Here is a 23,490-nt window from a genome sequence, read left to right as displayed (position 1 = left end):
TCTGTGTCTGCTTCTTCATTAACTCACCTAAAACTCACCTTACCTACTTGTAATTTTATAGGGAAAGGTCTATGTGGTGAAAAGAGGGTTTACAAAGGTATGTATGATGCAGGCACACTGTAGTTCCCTCAGTGCGAGCAGGAAAATGTTACATGCCAATTACAATACCCCTCTCTTTAGAAACTAATAAAACCACTTATTGATGGAAGGAAAACTGTGTAAATTAAGTCAATCATTAAACCACTTACAGTTGAACAAAGGCTGTGTTTACTTAATTTCTTTATTTAAAAAATGACAGTATTTTACCACAGGAAAATAGAACTCAATTGCACCGCTCAGTGAGCAATATGGCCATTTTCAGATATAAAGATTACTCTGAATGTCGGTGGTTTTGACAAACTTGCGGAGGATGTCTGTGCTTGGAGAACAATCCACCTGAGGAGAGGAAGAAATGCAGGGAATTGAGATGTAAGTACTCTGAAAAGTCAAGTAGATTTCCATGAGATTGACTGAACTATGATGTAAAGGCAAGCCGCAAATACCAACCCATTTACCTTGGGCAGTTGCAAGAGTATGCATCAGGAGATATCTACAACCTTCACTTAGAAAAGTGCCACATAAATATAATTTATTTTGATGATCATTGAGGACTTTGATGCACTCATCTAATGACATGCTGCATTATTTGCTGAAAATGCCATCTCCTCCTCAGGAGACCCTGACCCCTTTTTTATTAAGTGGCCACTCATGGGTCCTACATAACATCAAGTGCAGAGGGGAAGTGAAGGAGGGCATTGCAAATTATTCCCTCACTGTGCATCAAAGCTTGTTGCAGTTCTGACCATGTATTTATCTGTGATGTGAAAATAAAAGTAATTTTCCCCCTTCAGCCAGTGTTACATGACTCTGCCAGCGATTTTAATGTTATGAAACTCTCAGTAAACTCTGACTGGCTTCTTACCCATAGTAACAGTGGCAGAGAATCATGGGTATCGTAGAATTTAGAACTGTGCGCCATGCCAAACTGACACATAAACATAAGAAACCTACAGGTTCATTACATTATCTGGGACAGTGCTGAGTTTCTATGTTTAGTGACACAGAGGACACACCTTAAAATAAAACTGAAAGGAAATACAGAACAGGGTAAAACACCTCTGGAACCAACAGCTCCTCAAACTTTGCAACTCTATTCCCTTTAACTGTCAAAACCTGCAGTAGTGTCATTGACTGGGGTGTGGCCAGAGGCTCAACTCAGCACTGACAGTTCTTTCATAGATGTTGGCCGCTCTGTGCATCTTTCATTCATTTCAGATATCTGACAAACTTTAAATGAGGTGGAGCATCTGCTCTCTTCCTCTTCCTGACCGCTCCGACCTTCTGAAAGCCCCCTCAGATATAAAAAGAAAATCAGCTCACCTGTATGGACTTCCCGAGCTTTGTTAGTGCAGGCTTGTAGGTCTCCATGGTGACAGAGTCAGGGCCGATGACATCACTGTAACACTGGTAAACAACAGTGGCGATGCGGTGGACCTGGCAGTGATTCAGTACTGATGAAACAGCACAAAGTATAAGAACGCAAGGTTATCCGATGACTACACAACGAAAAAAAATCTGAATTGATGACAACCAGACGGTTCGACATGAGGCATGTAATCGGTGAGTACTCGGTGACGAGGATTTGAGTTCTTCATCCTGATGATACATCGGTTTGTTTGGGACTTTAAGTGCACCAGCACTAAAATGACCAAATCAGGATGCAAGACTATGTGTTCTCGGTGAGTGGAGAGGAGCCTAATGGAGCTACATTTCATTCAGCTGGCAGATCCTTTTGTCCAAAGCCACTTACAGTTTTTTCCCCACATACACACATCAGGAGCAATTTGGGGTCCAGTGTCTTCGCTCAAGGACACTTCAACAGGAGTAGAGAGTCAAACCTGGCTAAAGCTGGATTTATAGCCAAAACAAAAAGACTACCACTGACGTTTAAGCACACCATAATTTCGTTTCAGGCTTATCACCTTAAAAGCTCTGAAGTGAGACCTCCAGGACTCAGAGCTGTGAAGCCATCTGTCGTGTCGGTCTGTGAAGCTAACATTACCTTCGCCAGCTACAGAGCAGAGCTGTCAACAGTCAGGCTGGTGTCAAACTAAAAACCTCCAACTCCAAAAACAGCCCTGAGAGACCTGAAACAACGGGCAGCTCCATGTGGATACAAGATAAATTTGTGATCATGCATGTTGTTTCATACTATGTAGACCACAAATGTAATTTCACAGATTGCAGCTTATCATTCAACATTAAAAATGTGGGATGTTTGCAAGTTTGATAGAGGTAAACAGAAAAACCCAGCCAGAGCGAGTTTGAGAAGTTGAGACACCTGAATTGAGAGAAACTGACGGTGCACAGTAGTATTACCTGCAGCTGGAAGCCCAGTAATTATGTTGGGTTGCTCCAGTGCCTGGCAAACAGGCTGACCACTGAAGGTACCGGTGTGGATAGAGCGCAGGAAGGGAGCGGAGCTGGTGCACAGATAGTCTGCTGTCTTGTAATCAGCCACAGAGCTATCGGACAGCACAGTCACATTCAGCTCTCTGTGCTGCAGGCAGTCAAAAACCTACAAGAGACAGAGACACACACACAGTCAGGATCACCCTTACCACGTTGATTAAACTGAAGAATATCTGCATGTTTCATTTTGACCATTGTAATCTAATTACGTGGTAATCTTTTACTATTGTTACCTAACTAAACTCTCTGTAGGGACACCTTTCTAAAACTGCTCATTCTGATGCTTAGTCTGAACAACAACTGACCCCGACTGCATGCTTTTAGGCACTCAGATGCTGCCACATGGCTGGTTAATTAGCAGGTAAGCAAGCAGGTATATAGATGTAAATAATAAAATGGCCACTGAGTGTATATGTAATGATAAAGGATTACAAAATGCCCCAAACTTCTCTACATATTAAAATATTTTAATCACAGTGGCATCCAAATGACATACCTTCTCTGTCCACTGAAAAAGCTGGTCCTCTGCAATGTAGCAAGTCACTTGGCATATCACAACCTTCAGGGAAAGGAATGCAAGAGAGATTTTATTCAGCATTTGTGGATCAAACACACACTTATGTCTGTATGTGGTGTAATTAAGAAACAGGAAGGACCGATACACTGATGGATGATGAATCAAATGAAGAAGTCAAACATAAAGCTCAATTTTCATGGAGCAAGTTCCAAGCATCTGTGGAACAGTTTGATTTGTTCCTGAGCTTGACATTCGCTTTGCCTGTCTGAGTAGTGTTTTCCTGTAGAGCAGTGCAGCGCCCAAAGCAGAGGAGACTCAAACAGGTGAGAGTTTTATTCAAATGAGGTAGCGCAAAGAGAGGTGTCATTACTTTGCTGAAAAATGTGTGAGGTGACGCTGAAGACAGATGTTTCAGAGCCACATCTAGAGTAAAGTCACTCAGCTGGCAATTTGGTGAGCTTATCAACAAGGGAAAAATAAAACAAACGCACCACAACTACAGAATAGCAGTTAGTTAGATACTCTCCAACCAGGGGAGGTTGTTATCCATATCAGGGCTTCAACCAATAAAATCATTATTGATTAATCAGCAGATTAATTGTTTGTCAAGATGAGTTGTTTGCTCTATATAACATCAAAAAGCAATAAAAAAATGTCCATTACAATATTCTAGAGCACAAAGTGATGTCTTCATATGTCTTATTTTGTCCTACCAACACTACACAACCCTGAGGTTGTGATGTAAGACAGAAAAGCTGAAGGTCATGATGACATGAATCTCAGTAACCAGTAAAGACTGTTTCAGTATCTGATCTCAACAGCCGCTTTACACCATATGAAACCCTCCTCCTTCAGCTCATTAAATCTCTGCAACCATCTCAGGGCAGCAGGAGAAGACGTGATAAATCTGCAGCTTCCTCAGCACAGTGCAAACACACATGACTGTGGTACCACATATATGTCTGCACAATGGTAGGGTCATAACTCTGTATTGTGACAGTTTATGCAGGAGACGCCGGGACGACAGATTACCAGGGCTTATTAATCCTGTGTGTCATGGCCTACTTCTGAAATTGGTTCCACGTTTTATACTTGAAATGCATTACTGTGAAAACACTTCTGTCTCAGTTACATAGGATGTAACCATATATAAAATGAGATACAGTAGACTTGAGGCTGGTTATTACTTCCGTTTCCAGTCTGCACTGCTTCTGTTTCTCCACCAGTTCATTCATGTTTTTCCTTTAAGAAGTCATGTGTTTGTAGCATGACAATAAACTGAGCGCTGCCATTGTAATGTTCTCTTAATATGCAAGAGTAAATGTTATCAAGGAGCAGACTCATTAAACTGAGTGATTCATGACTTTACATCAGCCATCAACCTATTCTTTCTGTTGGATTCGTGAAATAGCAGACACATTTTGAAGCAATGTTCTCAGATATTTTGCTCAGTGTGTCACTCACTGATGGGTTGTCCTTGTGTCTGTAGAAAATACACGCCGACTCCTCATTGGTTTGCCCGGTTACAGCCCGGCTCCTCTCGTTCCACACTGATGCATGTCCAACTGTGTCCCAGTTTGCGGAGGTGAGAACGTACACTGACAGAAACCCTGCGAAGACAGATCCTCTCAGCAACAGCTCATGTGTAACCGTTTCTGATTGGTGTGTTTTTTTCTGTTTGCTGTATCTGACATGCAATCACATATAATCTGAAGCCACGGACAGACCTGTATTAAACATATGAAACCAAACAATGAAAAATGTAACTATTATCATTTAAAACAGAAACAACAAATGGATCAATTGATTAGTTGATCATAAGAAACTTATTAGGCTGGCATTTTTTAATACTTTCTAACATTTTAAAACAAAATTATTTATCAATTAATTGAAAAAAATAATCAGGTGACTCGTCAAATATTTGCTGTTGCCCTACTATTATTAATGGCTTGCTGGATTATATTCGCAGTGTGTGCAGCGCCCCAGGCCCATATCCTGCTGGCTTACTGACAAACTACATGGGATGGAGTTATCATCAGTATTAGTAATCACAGCTGTGCTTTCCCTGGTGCGAGACAGGTCTGTAATACTGTGAATCAACAAACACAACCTGAAGTACTAACAGTGCATATTACCACAAGAGAGACATAGTATCTTTCATGGCACAAGTGAGAAATTCATTTACTTAACTGTCTAAAATTCAGTTTATTATTAAGTATGACATGCTCAGTAAAACTACTAATTTTGTCAATGGAGTCTGGTTGAGATATACAGCAATGTTTCTGGTTGAACAAAAAGGATTTATCTCTGTAGAATCCTATATACAATGTTGTCAGACACTTATAATAACAATCTGAGCCTGTCAGTGGCAGAAACAAGCACTTTAGTGAATGTGCTTTGACATGGACGACTGCCCAGTTGGATTACACTATAGCAGCTGTTCCTGGTGGCTGAGTACACTGTTCTTGCTCAGTAATGTACTGATTCCAAAGATTTTTGCCCCATCAATCATTTTTAAACCCAAAAACAGAAGAGAAATAAGGCCCAGGTTAAAAAATACCTGAGTTAACCTTTCATGGCTAAAGTAAAAACATTCTTGGAGATCATGCTGTGATACCCCTAAGCAGAGCAACCATCACTTGACTCCTCTACGTTCCAATTTCCACATCATTAAAGTTTCATTTGATCTGTAATAATATTGAGTGTGCTGTTACAGGGATTCATCATAGGTAATGTTGCATACAGGAGCCACTTACTGGCAGCGTTGTGTCCCACGGCGAGGACAAAGTCTGAACACTGCAACTTGTTTCCAGACCTCAGCGATTCAGAGACTTCAGGCCTCCAGTGCAGATGAACCTCCCTGATGAACAGTAATGTGGGTTAGAGAAGGATGAACAGCTTTGGAGAAGACTGTACAACTGAAAACTCCATTTGTGCTGGCAATTAACTGGAAGGACAGAAGAGCAGCAGGATGTGGTACAAAATGACCAGTGCAGAGAACCAAGTAACCACTATTAGCTCCTTAAATCAAGTATTTACATGCAGGTCACTCCTGCAGATTTCAACCAGGATTTTTATTTCACTACTTTCTCTCACACTTTATTAACACAATCTTTGTCCACTCAAATTAATCCTCTTCAATCAATAAGGACACAAAACCAGAACACACTCCACGTGGCGAACATTTACTAACAATTAGAGGTATTTTATACGTTTCCAGTTACTTTGTACTGCTACTCCATTACTTTTCTGATAGAAATATTGTACCTTTTTACTCTATTGTAGTCAAGGCTGGCACCCAAGGGCCCCCAGAAGCCCCAGGTTCACAGTGTGGCAATTGCTGGGTGATAATTTAACTGCATATTTGTTTGAACATAAACAGGCATGATAAACCTTAGCTAAATCTGACACTTGAGAGGAAAAAACATCTGTCATAAGGTTACATTTTTTAAGTTAATCTGGGATCAGTGCTAGTGATCATTTTGACAAGAGATAATTTGCACATTTTACTTAATTGAACAACTACAACCAGAGTTCCGATCATCAGTTTGTCTTAGCTCTAGACTGATGGATTTAGATGTAAAATACCTGATATTGTTGCACGTGTAACATTTTCAGGGAATCTGTGGACAGCCTTGCCCAAACCCTAACCTTAACCTTACGCCTAACCTTAACCAGGACCTCAGAAATAATGTTTGTCTCAGAGGATCTGGTTTTGGCTCCTGGTGGACCACTGATGACCACTGGTGTTTATACCAGAAGAGAATTTCATGTGTCATGTCAGCTAGCAGGAGCCGACAGATGGATGTCTATGAAGGGATGGCGTAAATGGATGGGAGCCGCATACACATTTACTACTACGAGATACTTCACATGTTTATTTCACTGGAGTTGACTGTCCGTCTAATCGACTTTAATACTCCCATGCTTTCTGACTAATCACTTCCCGTCTTTCCATGCTAGCTGGCTAACGTTATTTACCTCTTCTCCTCCAGCTCTCTGCGGATTTGTTCATCTTCTTCGTTTTCTTCGAGGTCCTCGTCGTCTTCTTCTTCCTCCACGGCCCGAGAATACGCCGACAAAACTTCACCGAAAAACGTCGCCATGATCAATGTGTTTCCAGAGAGAAGCGAAAGTTTGGCTACTGATTTAGACCTTCAGCCATGACATGCACCCGCCACTTCCGCCGGCAGCAGCGCACCTTCAGAATAAAAGTCTCGACTTAACCCTTGAGTACTTAAGAGTAAAAGCACAATTTCCACAAACCTAAACCAAGAAGGAAAGAAAGCAGAGACATTGCGTTAAAAAAATAGATAAGAGATACATATGTGTATACACTTGGTAGATACATAGTACATATACACATTCATACTTATACATGTACAGATTGTAATTTGACTCATCATTAGAGAAACATTGATTGATCACCACATCTTTAAATATAATAAAGATATCTAAATATGGTCAAAGGTCTTTGAGATACAGTTTGTAAATATCCTCCAGCTAAAAGAGCAGTATGACTTATGGCTTAATCATATTTCATATTATATTAAAGTACGTGCTCAAGACTTCTTAACACAATACTCACACACCCATGTGACAAGAGCTTTCAGTCACTGCAAATGTCCCTTTTGTCCAAACTGGTCCTTATTGCTATTCTAAAATTAGATTGTTTTTAGTATGAAACTCCCTCCTTGTGTTTCACACTACATTGCAGCCCAGCAAGGAAACACTATCTAGGGAAACTCCCAGAGAATTTCATACTAAAAACACTGGATACCTACTTGACTTGAAGACTGCTGAAGCCTCTCATTACCCTCAGCTGAACTTTAAAATGCATTTACATCCAGAACAACGGCTTTGAATTTTGTGTCCCATCACTTACAGTGGAATCCTATTAGGTCCAGGTCTTTTCAGGGCCATGTATGAACATTATTGGAATCAATAATTATTTAACTTTACATATGTTAGTTTTGAAAAGATGTGAACCTAGCCTTTAATCAGAATTTTCACCATGATAAAGAATGAAAAAATTACTAAATATTTCAAATGCACAGAAAAAACCCTCAGCTGAGCAGCTCAAACACACTGACCATGCACGCAGAGAAGTGCAACACCAGTCGCTTCACACGGTCCTCGTGGGAAGCTCAAAGCCCAGGGCTGTATGCATGAGTACTGCCTGTCCAACATATTTCTGCCTGAGCTGTTCACTTAAATCAATGAATGATTCAAGGCTGTGGTTCTACAGTGAATTCACATTGTGCGTGGTTATACAATGCATAGAGGCTTGAATATGACTAACAATTAGTGTAGGAAAGCTTGATGTGCTATTTCTGGCCTCCGTGCCACGTTGTACGTCAAGGGTAAACTTGATGTATCACATGACTCCACCAGCGTCTTACTGGTAATACATTATTAACACAAGTAGAGGAAAAAAGCTCGAAAACATAATTTCTAAAGGATGCTGGCAGATCACTTCTAGTTGTATTGCTAGCCGGAAACATAAGCCAAGTCATGTTAGGGCAAATTGGCCTCAAGTTGACTGCAGAACATCCATCCTTTCCATTGTGTTGTATAATTCATTTTCCTGTAAGCTGTGCCCTGGGAGATGAGGGACAAACAGAAATGTGATGACATCAGCACGGCCATAAACATACTTCATTGTCACCAGAAAATGCCTAGTGTTGGAAAGACAAATTGGATTGCAGGGCAAAGCCTGGAGTAGAATAGAGAGTAAGCTCTATTACCAGTGCAGTGCAATAATGTAGCAGGGGGCCATAAAGTAACAGCAGAAAGGTTTCCTGTCACAAAATGGAGCAACATGCTAGTAGGAAGCTTCGGGCTGCTGTTAATATAATTGATAGAAGAGAGAGGGAGAGAGGGACAGAAAAGCCGACGGGCTTGAGACAACAAGAGAGGAATGTCAAGAGGACGAACAGGGAATGTCACCACACCACTGACCATTAAAAAGAGAGCAGGACGAGACAGTCAGAGCACAAAAAAACATCTACATTTTTTTTGTTTTTTCTTTGCCTCAACGACAACAAAGCCTGAGGACGGTGATAGCGGCTCGCTCCTTCTCTGCTTCTGTCCTACACTTTGGTCAAGAGCAGCAGATCCCTCCTACTGGCCAGACTGCCATGCTGGTTGGCAGGGACGTGCATAGACATTTTAATGGGCAGTGGTTAAATAACAAAAAAAAAAGCCCCCCCCCCCAAACTCCCACTCCCTGACTCCCTTCCTCCTCCACGTCCTGTCCCTTTAACTGACGTCCTGTCAGTTAAATCATGTGCATAAATTAAATAATTCAAGGGCACGAATTAGTAATTTGTGCACGCACTTTTTAAATTTGAGAGCAAATTGAGAACAAATTAGTTTTTCTTCCTCCATGACATCTGCAGAAATGGAGAGGATTTTGATATATAAATAAATCTTTTTTGACATACTGAACCATAGCAAGAGATAACAGAACTAACCACTTATACAAGGATACACAGAACATGGAACATTTATTTTGTGTTACATGTTGTCTTTAACCGTAACTAATCACAGTCACTGATAAACAATTTATAGTTTATTATATTAGCTCATTATGAGCCTGAAACATCTTTCTAATGCAATGAAACTGGTAACACTCTGCAATAAGCTACACACAATCCTTCTAGTTACGACATGAATCAGGAGCAACGTGATATATTTTATGAATAACCATGCCATGGTCCTCTTGTCGGAAGGAGTATAAATCCTGTTTTAACTGGCCCTTGCCCCCAAGGGTTATTGGAAAAAACTACATTAGATCTTTGAGTGTTCATCAGTCCAACATTTATTTCCATATTCACAGTTGTCACAAAGGGATAGAGCCTTTCACACACACTTATATAAGCCAGGCACCCATTGTATCAAACCACCTACAAACACTCACATTTACATGTAGGGGGCAATTTAAAATATGCACTCCAGCTCGGCTGCTTGTCTGTGGATTGTGGGAGGAAAAGTGGAGCGCCTGGAGAAATCCCACGCAGACACGCAGAGAACATGCAAACCCCACACGGAGAGGATCAGTTGCTTAGGAACAGAATTATTCACCAACTGTGGGTGTGATCACTTCAGAACAAAGTGGGGGTTTTATTCATGTGAACTTGTGTGTAAATGGAAAAGGGGCTCTGACAACGCTCACGGTGCCTTGAGGTGGGTGGAAAAGGTGAACTGCTGATGATGTGGCATCCACCAGCGGAGGAAAAGATCGATATAACGTCTTTGAAAAACTGTGAGGAAAGGGATGCTTGCAGAAATTTGAGGTTTTATTAAAAATATATATGAACAGGTCTACTGACTGAGACTATTGTTTTTTAGCTGTAAATTCACCTTTTCATTTAACTGAATTTAATTAACTGCTTAGACTGGCGTAAAAGAATATCCATCAAATTCTCTCACTTTGTCTTTGGTGGTGCTTGTCAACATGTTTGTCATCAGCTCCATGAGATTATTTGTTACATATCAGCCTGAAATTTTGTACTCATATGAACAAGATGCATGGGAACCAGGAAATATAAAAAAAAAGAGTTGCCCTAACGTTGCCTCCTCCGCCCTCCTGCCTTTTTGGTCCTCAAAAGAATCACCAGTTTGATCACCGTTTGGTAGATGCCTGAGCATATGTGCAGTTGAGGAGAGGACTGAAGGTGTGATGTAGACAGGAACTTGTAGCTGAATACAAACAACAGGGTTGACAAGCACTGTCCTGAAATAAAGTATATTAAAGTACTTTGCTGGAATCCTGCTACATTTCTCTGACACATTTTGTAAGGAGGCACATTATTTACAGTTGCATTGTTTTCACATTGTCATTTTGGACTTTATTATTCTAAAAATAGTGATTATAGTTGCTTTGACTGGAAGCCTTTGAAAGCTGCTGGGCATCCTGGATTGATCAAAATGTTGAATAAACCAGCAGCATCACATGAATTTCACTGGGTCAGTGTTGGAGCTCTGGTGGAGTGAGCTGACGCTGTCACATGTATTAATGTCTTGGTAAAGTCTTGGTAGTTCAGAAAACTGTGAGGGTTGAAAAAGTGATCCAGTATTGAGAAACGTGTAACCAATTAGCAGGAGAGACCCCTGACACTGAGTTCAATCAACACCTCTCAGACACAGTGTCAACAGCAATTTAAGCGATAAGTTCACATTTTTTCAAGTTTATTTCAGAACAGTTCTCACATGCTAATCTGTGTGCTGAAAGAGTTATGGGTGGTTGTAAGTATTCATCCGGCCCACACTCTGAAGAGGGTGGTACCCTGGATTTGATCATACAGGGTCATGAGTAATAATTATATATCTTGAGCAATAATTCATCTCTTTTTCGCCAAGAATGTTTCAGCATACTCCTTTGTTGCATGTGATAACCCTCACTTTGTCCGTGCATTTCTTGTCTCTACCTCTACTGTCATTACTACTACTCTCACTACTGTCCAGAAAAGCCAAAATAAGTACAATACTTTAAAAATCTAAATAGTCGACATACATTTCTCTTAAGTTACTGACCCTCATTAACAAGAGGAGCAAACCAGGGAGGTTGTATGTCTTCAATTACAATGCAAAAATGTAAAATCCTCATAATAGATGCACACACCATGTCACACACCAATGCTCGGGGACAGGATAATCATTAAGAAAAAAGAAAAATCAATTTGTGGAAGACATTTCCTCTCTGCGTGCACCAGAGCTTCATTCATTCTTTCCTTAAGCCATTTCTGTTGTGCACAAAAGGAAAGTTGGCCTGTGTCTTTTTTGTGTGTGTGTGTGTGTGTGTGTGTGTGTATGGGTGTGTGTGTGTGTGCATGCATGGGTGCATGCATGGTAAACCGGCTTTTGTGCAATTCATTAGAAATTCTGCTGACAGAGACTTGCAGTGAAAGCAGTGGTGTGTGCGTGGAGGGAATATCAAGAGGATTGCTCCTGCCTGGAGATGGCCTGCAGCTTTAAAGATATCAGCTCCTTCATATGAACACATTTAATGTCACACAAACACACACACACACTGAGTGGACAGCGTGAGCGCGCGCGTGTGTGCATCAGTATATGTTTAGCATTCAGGCCCACAAACCTTTCTCATTACAGTTAATAATCCTGATTAACACAAGCTGCAGTCAGAACACTCTGGCACTGGAAGAGAACAGAATGGCTCAATAATAGGCAGACACATAATATACAGTGTCATTAAGAAAGAGAAAAATGGAGTTTCAGTCATAGTTTGGGTTTATAATGAAGCTGTTAATCATCTAAACTATAAGAATTTTTAACTTTGGCTCTTTCAAGGAATCCTGTAGAGATCCACAAGAACATTTAAAGCTGCTATAATCAATATTTTTTTATCTTAACAATCAATCAACTGACTGTGTAATGTGAAAATTGTTGTTCACAGTGGTAACATAAACCCACAGAGAATTATCACTTGACTCTGCAGTCCCCTTCAGCTCCACAGAGTGTTTTAGCATCTTTCAATTCATTGTTTTGGTTTTATGGTCCACAACCTCATTGTTGTGGTTCGCGCTCTCTCATCGACCTTGTTTCCAGCCCCAGCAGGCAGTGAAAATGCACTGATAAACCTACTGCTGTTTGGGTGCTGGGTTGGTGGTGTACAGTGTGCAGAGGTGTGAAATTGAACAGGGTTTAAACTTCTCTCTCAAGCTGTTTTTTTTTCTTCCATTCTTCACACAACTACTTTATCGTTTTTCACGCGTACGACCCGAGTGTAGCTCCCTGAGAAGCCTTTCAAGGAGAGTCTGTCTGAATGTGTGCACCATTATCTTCATTTGTACGATTCATCACGTCCAGACTGCAAAGATACACAGAAGACACAGTGTTCTTGGAGATCGGGGAGGCAGTGGGACTCAGCCAGGGCGAGGCCACAATGCCAAGTTTTCAGCAGGTATAAATACTTTTACCTTAGGACGTGGCTGGATGACACTTTGTGTGAAGTCATTTGTTTGCAGAGGCCTTGCTGGGCTTATCCTATACTCCTTCTCCTGGTGTCACCTAGTGGCACGTGAATAACACATCAGTTTCTAAAGGCATTTCACAAGCTGTCACTGCACATTTGACTAACCCTAACCCTAATCCTAACCCCATCATCACTGGCTAACCATCTCACCTTAACGTTTCATGGTGTTTCAACAAGCCTGTGCTGTTGGTTGGGCTTTTCTTCACAACAGAAACATAGGAGACTAAACTGCATTAAATGACACACAAAAACTTTAAAATGTGTAGACATGACACACCAAATGTCCTTAAAAGTGCTGTTTATACTCCATCCTGTGATATCACCTAACAAACCCCAAAACTCACCAGAAAATGCATCTACTTGTTCTCTGCAGCCTGTTTTTTTTAATCTCTTTTTGAGTTTATACTGACATCCTGGGCCCCAGAAAGGCTTTGGGGTTTTTTTTAAATATAAAATGATTTGATTTATTTGAAGGTTATGAATATGAATAACAGCAGCTCCTTTGTGGCTGGTGTTCAGTCCCCAGTCTGATGTGGGTCAGTTTGACCTGAGCAGCTGAGCGGACATGTATGAATATTAAAATAAGTGCTGTAATCACTCTCCATTTAACAGCCCTCAAACATATGCCATGCTTTAAACTGTGCATGAATAGTTGTATAAATCTTTCAGTATGCACTCATCTACGGCGAGTTCATCATCCAGGGACCCTCACTCTCTCCAAGGCCATTCATTTTTCATGGAGCCCCGCTGGTGATGGAGCATGTCCACAAGTAAGTCTGGGAAATTACTGTGAGAATCTCAGACGTTTTATGGTGTGAATGCAAAACAGCGCAGAGGCCTTTATCTGATTAAATATATTTTAGACATCATGCTGCATTGTAATCTACCCTGACTGAGGGACTGTGCTGCAAAATCTCTTGAATTTGGAGATTACTCAGATAAAAATCTGAGTTTTGAGAAAAAAAAAGTTCTAAGATTTAAGGCTAAGTCTTAAAGTAATGCTGAAATTTCCTCCAAGCTCACTGTTGATGGTTTACTTCAAAACACCTTTTTAAAATTACAAATGGTTGGATTAGGAAAAAATCAGGAAAATGGATGAGCCACTGCAGTGTAATAAAACCCCAAAAGCCAGATTTACAGAAAACAAATTCAAATCATAAAATAAGCTCATTATAACCTATGAAGGAAATCATCTGGAATATTAAGAAATATTCTTTTTGATGTGTGAGAGATAAATCTATAAGAATCACCACATTTATAAAACTTTAGTGAAGACAAACTCCTGTTAAATGGCTAGTTGGTTTAACAACATTCACTCCATGAATATGATTTCTGCAAGAACAGAGAGGCTGAATACAGGATAGGTTTGTCGAGTGGTGTGAGCTGAACCATCTGCAGCTCAACATCATCAAGACCAAGTGGCTGTGGTGGACTTAAGAAGGGACAAGACTCCCCCCGTCCCCTGTCTCCATCAAAGGATGTAGATGTGGTTGATGGCATCAAAGTACCCGGAGTCCACCTGGACAACTGAGATCCAGTATATCCTGTGACCCTGTAGTATCACGCTGCAGATGTTTAGTCATTCGAACCCGTCATGATTTACAATCCATTGCCAAATTCAGCACCAGTGAAGAAAGTAGTGTGCTCTTTATGCAGGAAGATGGAAAGTCAGGTGGTGGATGGTAAAACACTGTCACTGTCCACTTTAAGCATGAGCTCTCCTTCACCATCAAATATCAATAATTCAATATTTACATATTAACAACGGATCATGACCACTTGCATGTGAAGGGGGTTGCTCATTGTGATGAACCTACAGAGAATTATCACCTGAACCTACAGCTCACATCAGCTGTGTGTGGAACTCACTGGTTTGGTTTTCCAGCACACAACCCGGCTCAACAAATATGAATCCGTATGAATCAATTCACAAAACAGACATCAGAAAGATTTCATTGTTTCCTGTTTATGTGTTGTTCAGTTTTATTTTTATTTTGTGATGTTTTACATCTGTGAGCATGCCCTCCAGTTTCCTAGTGCAGTGCCTCATGAGGAAATAGCCCAGTCCAGTTTTTTGTTTGTTTGTTTTTTGGCATGCCTTCTTTACTAGTTTTTGAGTGGGAACACACCACATAGTTAAATCTGCTTAGAATTTGCATGAAGTATGGAACAACACCAAGAAACTCTGGTTCTGCCAACACAATCAGACATAAAAACACAAAATGGAAAATGATTTCTTGCATGGAGAAATGGCGTCAGTGGCTCTAAAGCCTCAGTAGGTCAAGGTGTGGCCTCATTGTAGAGACGTCTCCTTGCTGTGTTCTCCTTCACCCACACTTCTATATTTGGAGTGCATGTCACACTGCCTGCAGTAATCTTCCAGTCAGGGAGGAGGTGCGTGAGCTCAGTTTGCTGGTGATCTAAATTAGTGGTTTTCAAACTTAGTTCAAGTGACTTTCGTGTTTCGTGTTAAAAGAGGAGGTGTGACAAGTATTATTCCTGAGTAGTTTTAATGCGGAAACAAAAGGTTCCTCATGCTTATTAAGCCTGTTACAGATCATCTTAAATCCAAAGTGAAATTCATCACTGCTCTAAGTTTACGAAGATTATCAGGGTATCTAAAAGGGAAAGTATCACAGATTTGGATTCATTCGTCATCATCATCACTGAGTCAGAAAATCCAAGTTTGATCTGAGAGAAAGTCTGAGATGGAGATTAGGACACGGCAAACATTACAGCTGCCATTTCAGGCTCTATAGTCTTTTTAAGGCACTAGGACTCTCATATGGAGTTCAGTAAAGGCTGAGATTTTGCGAAGGACTGGCTCCTTTAGGTTGACAAAACCTCGGTAACATGAAATTTACAGCATGTTTAGACATATCAAGCTGATGTAAATTATTTTGAGAGCCGGCAGACACAGCTTTCAGTGGTATTTAATGAACAGAGTGATTGTACTCATTATGGTTTGATTTATAGTTTAAGCAATTTTCAGCTGTAAATATGTGATAAATATACACTGATGTTTACCGTGTGTGTATATTGTATAATGCCTCTGAAATTACATAGAGCAGCAGGGTGTGATGTCTAGAAACCAACCAACTTTTCTTTTCTAAGATTCTGAGAAAAGGCTGATAACTAACGCTCCTATAGACTACTTAGTCTGATTCAAATGAATGCATGACAGCTGGGCATTATCTGCAACCCTCATAATGAGGCTTAAACGCTTCAAACGCTTCAAATCATGTAGGTTTGCAGCATTTGACTGACCACACCCTCAAGAATGCCAGTGGTTGCCGATCTGGATATAAAATTGAAACTAATTTACCTTTGTTTATTCATTATTTGATTTAAGTGTAACTACTAAGCATTTATCAGTGTAGTCATTAGTAGGAAACACAGGCGCTGTAGTGTTGGTAATTCATAGACTACATTTGAAGAAGAAAAAAAAACCCAGCCCTGCCAGCTGACTGGTATACGGGACCTTTAATGCAGCTGCAGCTCTTCATTCAGATGCTGAGTGGAGCAGCGGATGACCGGAGGAGGGGACGCTTTTCTAGGAAAACCAGGGCGCAGCTCTCTTCTAATCGCATTTTTAAAACCCACTTTGATGCATACTGAGGGATTTCCGCCCGTTACTCATAGCGTTTAGCGAGGGGGGACAGCGCCGTCCTGGATGCAGACTGAGTGGATTGCGGCAATCAAAGCGTCCTGGATGATCGGAGCTCAGCAGCAGCATCACATTGTATGAAATGCGTCACCGCGATCCAGTTTTCCCATTTACACACATCGGCTCTCCACTCACGGACTCTTCCCCCTACTGACTATTTCATCAGGTAAGAATTCGGTATTTTCCTCCCTTTGTTTAAATAGGCTGTGTAAGCTTGAGATGGAACAAATGCAGACATTATCCTCTGCGTAAAGCGGACAGTCTCGTCCTAAAAGGCTGCTGCGTGGAGTGTAGGAGAGGATGGCTTCTGTTAGACTAAATCTTGCAGGCCTACATATTACAATAGATGATGTATTGTCCCGACTTTTACCTCATCTAACATTCATAACACCATCAGTTTGTCCGATTTTTATCTAACGTGTGATTAAGCTTAGTGTTAAATGGTGCGCATTCCCCGTGTTAATGGTTTCAAATTGGTGTTATTAAAGTGGCCTGGGCCAGTTAATGAGGGTCTGTGGGCGGGTTTCTGGTGGTTCTGATAGGCAGTCTCCTCTGGTGGTGGATGAGCGGGGTCTCATGTGTCTTCTTTTCGGTGCAGGTAACCACATGCGCGGGCCGGTGTCACCGCGCTGAGCCCGGAGAGCACGAAGGGTACTGGGGTCAGAGAGACAAGAGTGGCCGGGAAAGGTGGACCGGATGACAGCCAGAACCTCTGAGGCCTCAGGACTGTCGGTGCCAGTGCACCGCTGTCACGGGGTTTTACAGGCCAATAACGGCACCTGCGCGGAGCAGCTCAGCCTCTTTCCGCCGTTCTCCTCCACCCTCGCGCTCCTCGTGCTGGTGGTCGTGCTCGTGGGGATCATCTTCGTTTCCCTGGCAACGTTCCACTTCCACAAGAGGAAGCTCCGGAACAGGAAGATCCAGCGCGCGCAGGAGGAATACGAGCGCGACAGTCGCAGCCCCGCGCGCGCCGGGGCGAGCGGGGAACCCGTGAGGCCGTGCGTCATCGTCCGGCCGGTGCGATGTGAGGAGAAGCTCTCGTGCCAGAGCACGGAGAGCGGGGACGTCACCGGAGTGGCGGAGGACGACAAACAGGCGCTGAACGAGACGGTTCCTCTTGACTGTTAACTTAGTGCAACTTCAGGGAATGAGACTGTGGAATTAACAGGAAAAGCAATAAGGCACAAAGAACTCCCACACCCATCTCTGCTGCTTGTAGACTTAGACACAGCAGGAAAAAATAAATGCAGAATACTGAGCAGAATAGTAGGTCTAGAGGTTACACTAGTACTACAGTGGCAAATACAGTAGGTTAGCTATGTGGCCACACTCCTTCCTCTTAAACTAGTATTTAGCCAACCGATAACTCCTTATGGACTGTATAAAGTATTTGCCTGCTTTGACTTCTGGACCTCTTCCTCCTTCCCAGCCTTGTTTAAACCTCAAAGATGTTTAAACTTTAAATCCTCCCTGGGATGTGACACACAGTTGTGTTAAATTATTAAGAGTTGGTGACACAGTACAGACCATAATGGCTCGCTGATCTTCCTTGGCATGTCCTCTGACACACTACCAGTATGTAGTTAGACTATTATGGATGTTGTGGTGCTGTTAGGCAGTGCAAAGCTGCATATAGGCTATAGAAATAGCTTATTTGTTTGCGTAGTATTTTTTCCTTCAATTAAGTGACTTAGCATATTTGCATAAAGTACTGTCCTCCAATGTCTGTTAGACATCTGTAGGTAGCTCTAGTTAGCCTGACAGGATGCAAAACTTTTTGCTGTAGTTATGCACATAAGATTGTTTTTTTCTTTAATGTGTCAGATAGTAAGTTATTGCGCTAATACAGTATTTTCTTTTTCGAGTATTTATAATGTATTCTCTGACATGTAATAAATTGAGAATCCTTCCAACAGAGGGTTTCAGCTCAAGCCAACTTTTTTTTCTCTTTTTTGATCCTTCATATTGTATCATAGTGGGCCTAATAGAAATTCTGTGTCATTAATTATATGAATTCACTGTAAATGTATGCCATTATGAGAGCTGGAATGTTTTACAGTAACGTCATCTTTCTGGAGTTCATATAACCTGCCTTATCAAAGGAAAATATGTAATATTCAAAGTTTATAAATAAATACTTACATTATGTTAATCCTTTGAGTGTGTCAGTAATCTTAAACACGTAGTCGCTTGACCATTAACTAACAAACTTGACTACTACTCAGGTATATGTGCAACTATACAGTATATTCAATTGACTGACAAAAACTCCCATCCTTCACCCAGTATAATACAGTACACAGAAGGTGATATTTGATAATATGCAAATGTTTGGATGGATTTTCATTTCATCACCCACTCCACTAGAGTAGTGTAAATGACATTACCAGGGGAGATCCATAGAATTTGCACAAGGATCCTTATAGCTACCAAAGAAACATGTCATTGCATTAATAATTTTTATAATTTACAGTGTAGGACCATATGAACTACATGTACTATAGAATGTATATCATACAGAATCAGATCCATCGTACATACAATAAAGACTACCATATAGACAATATCAGTCTTTCAGTGATTTACTGACGTGAAGGTTATCCATAGAAGAGCCATTCTTAATCTTAACATCTCCTTGCAGTGGCATCACAGCATGTCTTATTGGAGGTCAGTCGAAGTGAATCAGCATCATTCAGTGTGTTGGCCAGGTACCAGGACACCATGTTCCTAATTGTCCCCCACAAAAAAGGCCTGGGAATATGAAGCAGTCTTTGGCAAAGCTCCAGCTCTGGAAGATGCACTGACAGACTGCCCGTCTATCTTATCTCATTGGCATAAGTGCAACAGAATGAAATCATTTATCATTGCAACGAAATTGGAAGTAAGTCAGTGAGAGATGACTAATGCATACTACCTTTAAACATATGTTTCCCTAAGGACATTTTATAGATTAGGATCCACAACATCATATATGTTATCCGCATGAAAAAGACACCGTATGTAGTACTCATAACCAGAAGAAATTACATTATTTTTGCCTACCAACCATCTCATGGAAAGAGACATCTCTCTATTTTGCCATCAGCTAAAGGCAGAGTTCAATAACACATATTCATTTGTGGCATGAAACAATCATCCTAATTCATGCCAAAGTACGATGAAGGATGAAGCTGGCTGTCAGGAATGGATAGATGTGAAAAGAATGGATATAAGAGACCAGGGATGGATGGAGGTTAATGGCAACTAGATGGATATTGGCAATTAGAGATGGATGGATAGGTGGAGGTCAGTAGCTAGGGATGGATGAAGGTCAGTAGCCAGGGCTAGAAGGAGGACAGTGGCTAGAAATGATTGAATGTGAAGGCTAGGCATGGATGGAGGTCAGTGACTAGGAATGGGTAGAGGTTACTGGTGAAGAATGAGTGGGGTTCAGTACTAGAAATGGGTGGAGATCAGTAGCTAGGGATGGGTGGAGAACATGGATGAAGGTCAGTTGCTAGGGATGGAGGGAGGACTGTGGCTAGTAATGGATGGAGTTCAGTAGGTAAGGATTGATAAAGGTCAGAGACTAGGAATGGGTGAAGGTCAATGGTGATCAGTTGCAAGGAAGTGATGGACATGATTAGCTAGAAATGGGTGGAGGTCTGGAATGGATGAAGGTCAGTAACTAGGGGTGGAGGCAGAGAGAATAGAAATGACTGAGGGCAGTGGCTAGCAATTGATGGAGGTCAGTGTCTAGTAATAGATATAGGTCAGTTGCCTAGGAATGGATGTCAGTGGTGGTCAGTGGTGGTCAGTGGCTAGTAATGGATGGAGAAATGAATGGAGGTCAGTAGCTAGGGATGGAGGCAGAACAGTGGCAAAAAATGACAGAAGGTGCTGGCTCTGAATTGGTGAATGAATGGAAGTCAGTGGCTAGGATTGGCTCAAGGCCAGAGGTGGTCTGTTGTTAGGGGTGGATGGAGCTCTGTGACTAGGAATGGGTGGAGGTCAGTGGCTAGGACTGGATAGAAGAATGAATGAGAGTTAGTGGCTGGGAATCCATGGAGATCAATGGCATGAAACGAGTGGGGATCAGTGGTGAGGAATGGGTGGAGGTCAGTGATGGTCTGTCATTAGGGTTAGTGGCTAAGGTCAGTGGTTGGGAATGGATAAGATGATGGAGATAATTATTTGAGGATAAATTCATTAGGACTGGTGTTATTTGTTGTCATTCATACACAGTTACATTAGAGAGACACAGAGAAAGAAACTTTTGTGTGATTTAAGTTTGCTCTGGGAATAGCCTAGTTATTGTGTATAGCCTAATTTAGAATTAATGAGGCCAGTTTTCAGGGTTTTGTTGTCCCAGGGGATCTGCTCCTTTATGCTACAGATAGACTTTGCAAGGGGCATTGGTTGGCCTGTGACTGGATTAGGTCCTCTGTGGCTGTTCATTATAGCATTATTATGATTGTGTATTGTGTATGTCACCACCAGCACCTTGTCTTCAGTTAGTACAACCTATACACATTTAATTAGGACCACAAACGTTTTAAAATGAAAATCTGCTGTTAAATCACTCCCAGCTGAAAAATCCATGGTTTGGTAAAGTGCTATATAAGAAAGTTAGTTAGTTACTTTCACTTTTATTTATTTAATCTCTTGGCCTTTCCCCTAGGCCCTCACTATTGGTAAGGCTCCAGTAAGTGCAGCCACTAATAGGGCCTTTAGAAAAGCTTTAAGGGTTTTAGATTTTATTCAAACTTGTTCTCTTGTTCTTGTTTCTAAACTGACTGGAGAAACCTTGGTTTTTTGAGACATGGTTCAGACTGTCTCAGTAAATCATTTTTTAATCTAATTTGTTGAACACATACAGAATTCACTGCCTTTTTTCTCTTTTTTCAGTGTGTTTCCAGACAATCATTGATTTCCTTTCGTTTCTGTAAAGTATGAAGATCAACCTGCAGACACTTAAGACTTGCTTGAGTTGGCAGTCATTGGTTTGGTTTGCCACTCGGTGCCAGGCAGTCTCTTTGTTGAACGCACACAGACTTGTAGTTCTTGCTTTGCTTTGGAGAAGGTCAGCATTATTATAAATTATACAGCATGAGGTTTGTAGACAGTGACAAGAAACATGGAAGAAAATGGGCATGGCCCTTTAAATTATTACTGCAGGAAGAGAAAGATTTCAGCACAGCAGGTATTTAACAGGAGAATGAGACTGTGTGATGCCTGCAGATTTGGGCTTCCTCCAAGAAGTGGTAGAACAACTCTGGTTGTTCCTACAAGGCCTGGCAAGTAAACTACTGGGTGCACTAATTAATGGGTTTCCGGTTGCACTCAATATAAAACTAACACCCTGCCAGCAAGCCTGCCAACCTGCCTGCTGTGGAGCATCAGCCTCCAAAGGGCCATATTTAAACAAAAGCACCATGGGTGAAGACAAAAAACTGGAATGATAAACACCTCATAGTCAACTGCATTATGGATTGATTACATTCACATTCTGCATTTTACAGCATGATTCCATGGGAATTAAAATATTCCACTAAAATATTAAGGCCTGCATTCAGTTACCACATATTTATGAGACTTTGCCCTCGACTTTAGAGCTCACTCTGATTATTCCACTGAACTGTATTAGCAGATTGGATCTGCGCTCTATATCTCAGCTCGGAGGGATGACAAGTGACAGTTCACTGTCAGAAAGAGAGGACACCACTGCTCCTGTTCTCACCCCTGCTGTCACAGTTTCAAGGTAGATGATTTGTCACCACCAGTGTCTGTTTATATGCTTCATTACTGCAGGTTCAAGCTGTGGCTATGAGGTTACCAAGTACCTCCGCTGCTCTGCAGGCCCAAGAAGGAACAACAAATCACCCATGATCAAAGGCTGTATAATTTTTCTGTGGTGAAAGCTTTTCTTTTAAACTTTGTGTTGGAGCTCTCAAACATGATTAGTTTTATCACTTGATAAACTCACACTGTTATTCCGCCTCCATTCTCTTGTCATTCCCACTGACGTCAGTTTGACCAGTTTGAATGGTTACAGCTAATCCTACACATCGCTGAGAGATGTGTTAGTTTTTAGGGAACTTGGTGATTCAAATGGAAGTAACAGGGTCACTTAAAGTGAGCTACAGGAGTTGATGAAATGTGTGAATGTGACAGTAACAAAGCGTTGTGGTTCTAGGGAGGGCGACGTCAGTCTGTATGTTGGTCCATCACTTTGATCCAGACTGAAATATCTCAACAACTACTGAATGGATTACAATGGATTTTTTGTGCTGACATTTGTGTTGCCCAGAGGACAAGGACTTATGTGAATAACCTCCTTTGAACTACATGCTTCTTGCACAAAAATGATACATACAGATATACGATATAATTTTAGGACAAACACACCACCATGTAGGCGAGTCTTCTTATGTGCCATTTAGACTCTTATTGCACATCCTGGTCCCTGTGTATTCACAGTACAGAGTGCTGTGGTGCACAGTCGTTTCTAGTGCAGTAGCAAACAACAAATACCTTGTGTCTTGGATGTAAGATGGCTCCTGTTGATACCCACCACTGAGGGTTTCTGCAGCGAAGAGGGGCTTTAAGATGAGATTGCTGATGGATGGGTCTACTGCCTGCCTGCCACTCGTGTAGATTTATGGCAGCATGGCTTCATGTCCTCTGTAGTAATCCATTTGTGGGACACTACATCATTTTTCTGACAGGGGAATTAGGGTTCTGTGTGATTGCTCACCTTAGTTTACAGCACAAAGCCTGTGCAAAGGCTTGTTACATTTTTTCTAATAAAACCGATGT

The 23,490-nt window shown here is 41.4% G+C and overlaps 2 protein-coding genes across 2 annotated transcripts; one reads left to right on the top strand and one right to left on the bottom strand.

Moving 5' to 3' along the window:
* Nucleotides 1-262: 262 nt before the first annotated feature.
* On the bottom strand, nt 263-7,232 carry psmg1 (proteasome (prosome, macropain) assembly chaperone 1). The gene is made up of 7 exons (XM_018692132.2): nt 7,010-7,232; nt 5,785-5,888; nt 4,493-4,638; nt 3,008-3,070; nt 2,419-2,617; nt 1,420-1,550; nt 263-435 (listed from the first exon to the last, which is right to left on the bottom strand). Exons 1-7 carry the CDS (start codon nt 7,132-7,134, stop codon nt 358-360), a joined length of 846 nt encoding a protein of 281 aa, XP_018547648.1. The 5' UTR covers nt 7,135-7,232; the 3' UTR covers nt 263-357.
* A 9,025-nt stretch (nt 7,233-16,257) lies between these two features.
* LOC108894054 (uncharacterized protein C11orf87 homolog) lies at nt 16,258-18,844 on the top strand. Its single transcript, XM_018692616.2, has 2 exons — nt 16,258-16,858; nt 17,291-18,844. The coding sequence occupies exon 2, from the start codon at nt 17,389-17,391 to the stop codon at nt 17,818-17,820; it is 432 nt and encodes a 143-aa protein (XP_018548132.1). The 5' UTR covers nt 16,258-16,858; nt 17,291-17,388; the 3' UTR covers nt 17,821-18,844.
* The last annotated feature ends 4,646 nt before the right edge of the window (nt 18,845-23,490 follow it).

Source organism: Lates calcarifer, linkage group LG20 (genome assembly GCF_001640805.2).
Source record: "Lates calcarifer isolate ASB-BC8 linkage group LG20, TLL_Latcal_v3, whole genome shotgun sequence".
In the NCBI taxonomy this organism is placed as follows: Eukaryota; Metazoa; Chordata; class Actinopteri; family Centropomidae; genus Lates; species Lates calcarifer.
The sequence above is the reverse complement of the archived record's forward strand: the minus strand, read 5'-3'. Positions and strand labels throughout refer to the sequence as shown.

Coding starts and splice junctions, on each gene's coding strand:
- LOC108894054 (XM_018692616.2), top strand. CDS start 17,389: ATGACAGCCAGAACCTCTGAGGCCTCAGGACTGTCGGTGCCAGTGCAC.
- psmg1 (XM_018692132.2), bottom strand. CDS start 7,134: ATGGCGACGTTTTTCGGTGAAGTTTTGTCGGCGTATTCTCGGGCCGTG. Junction 2,618..3,007: donor TTTTTCAGTGGACAGAGAAG/GTATGTCATTTG, acceptor TGTCTCTTGTAG/GTTTTTGACTGCCTGCAGCA. Junction 436..1,419: donor AGCTCGGGAAGTCCATACAG/GTGAGCTGATTT, acceptor TCCTCTCCTCAG/GTGGATTGTTCTCCAAGCAC.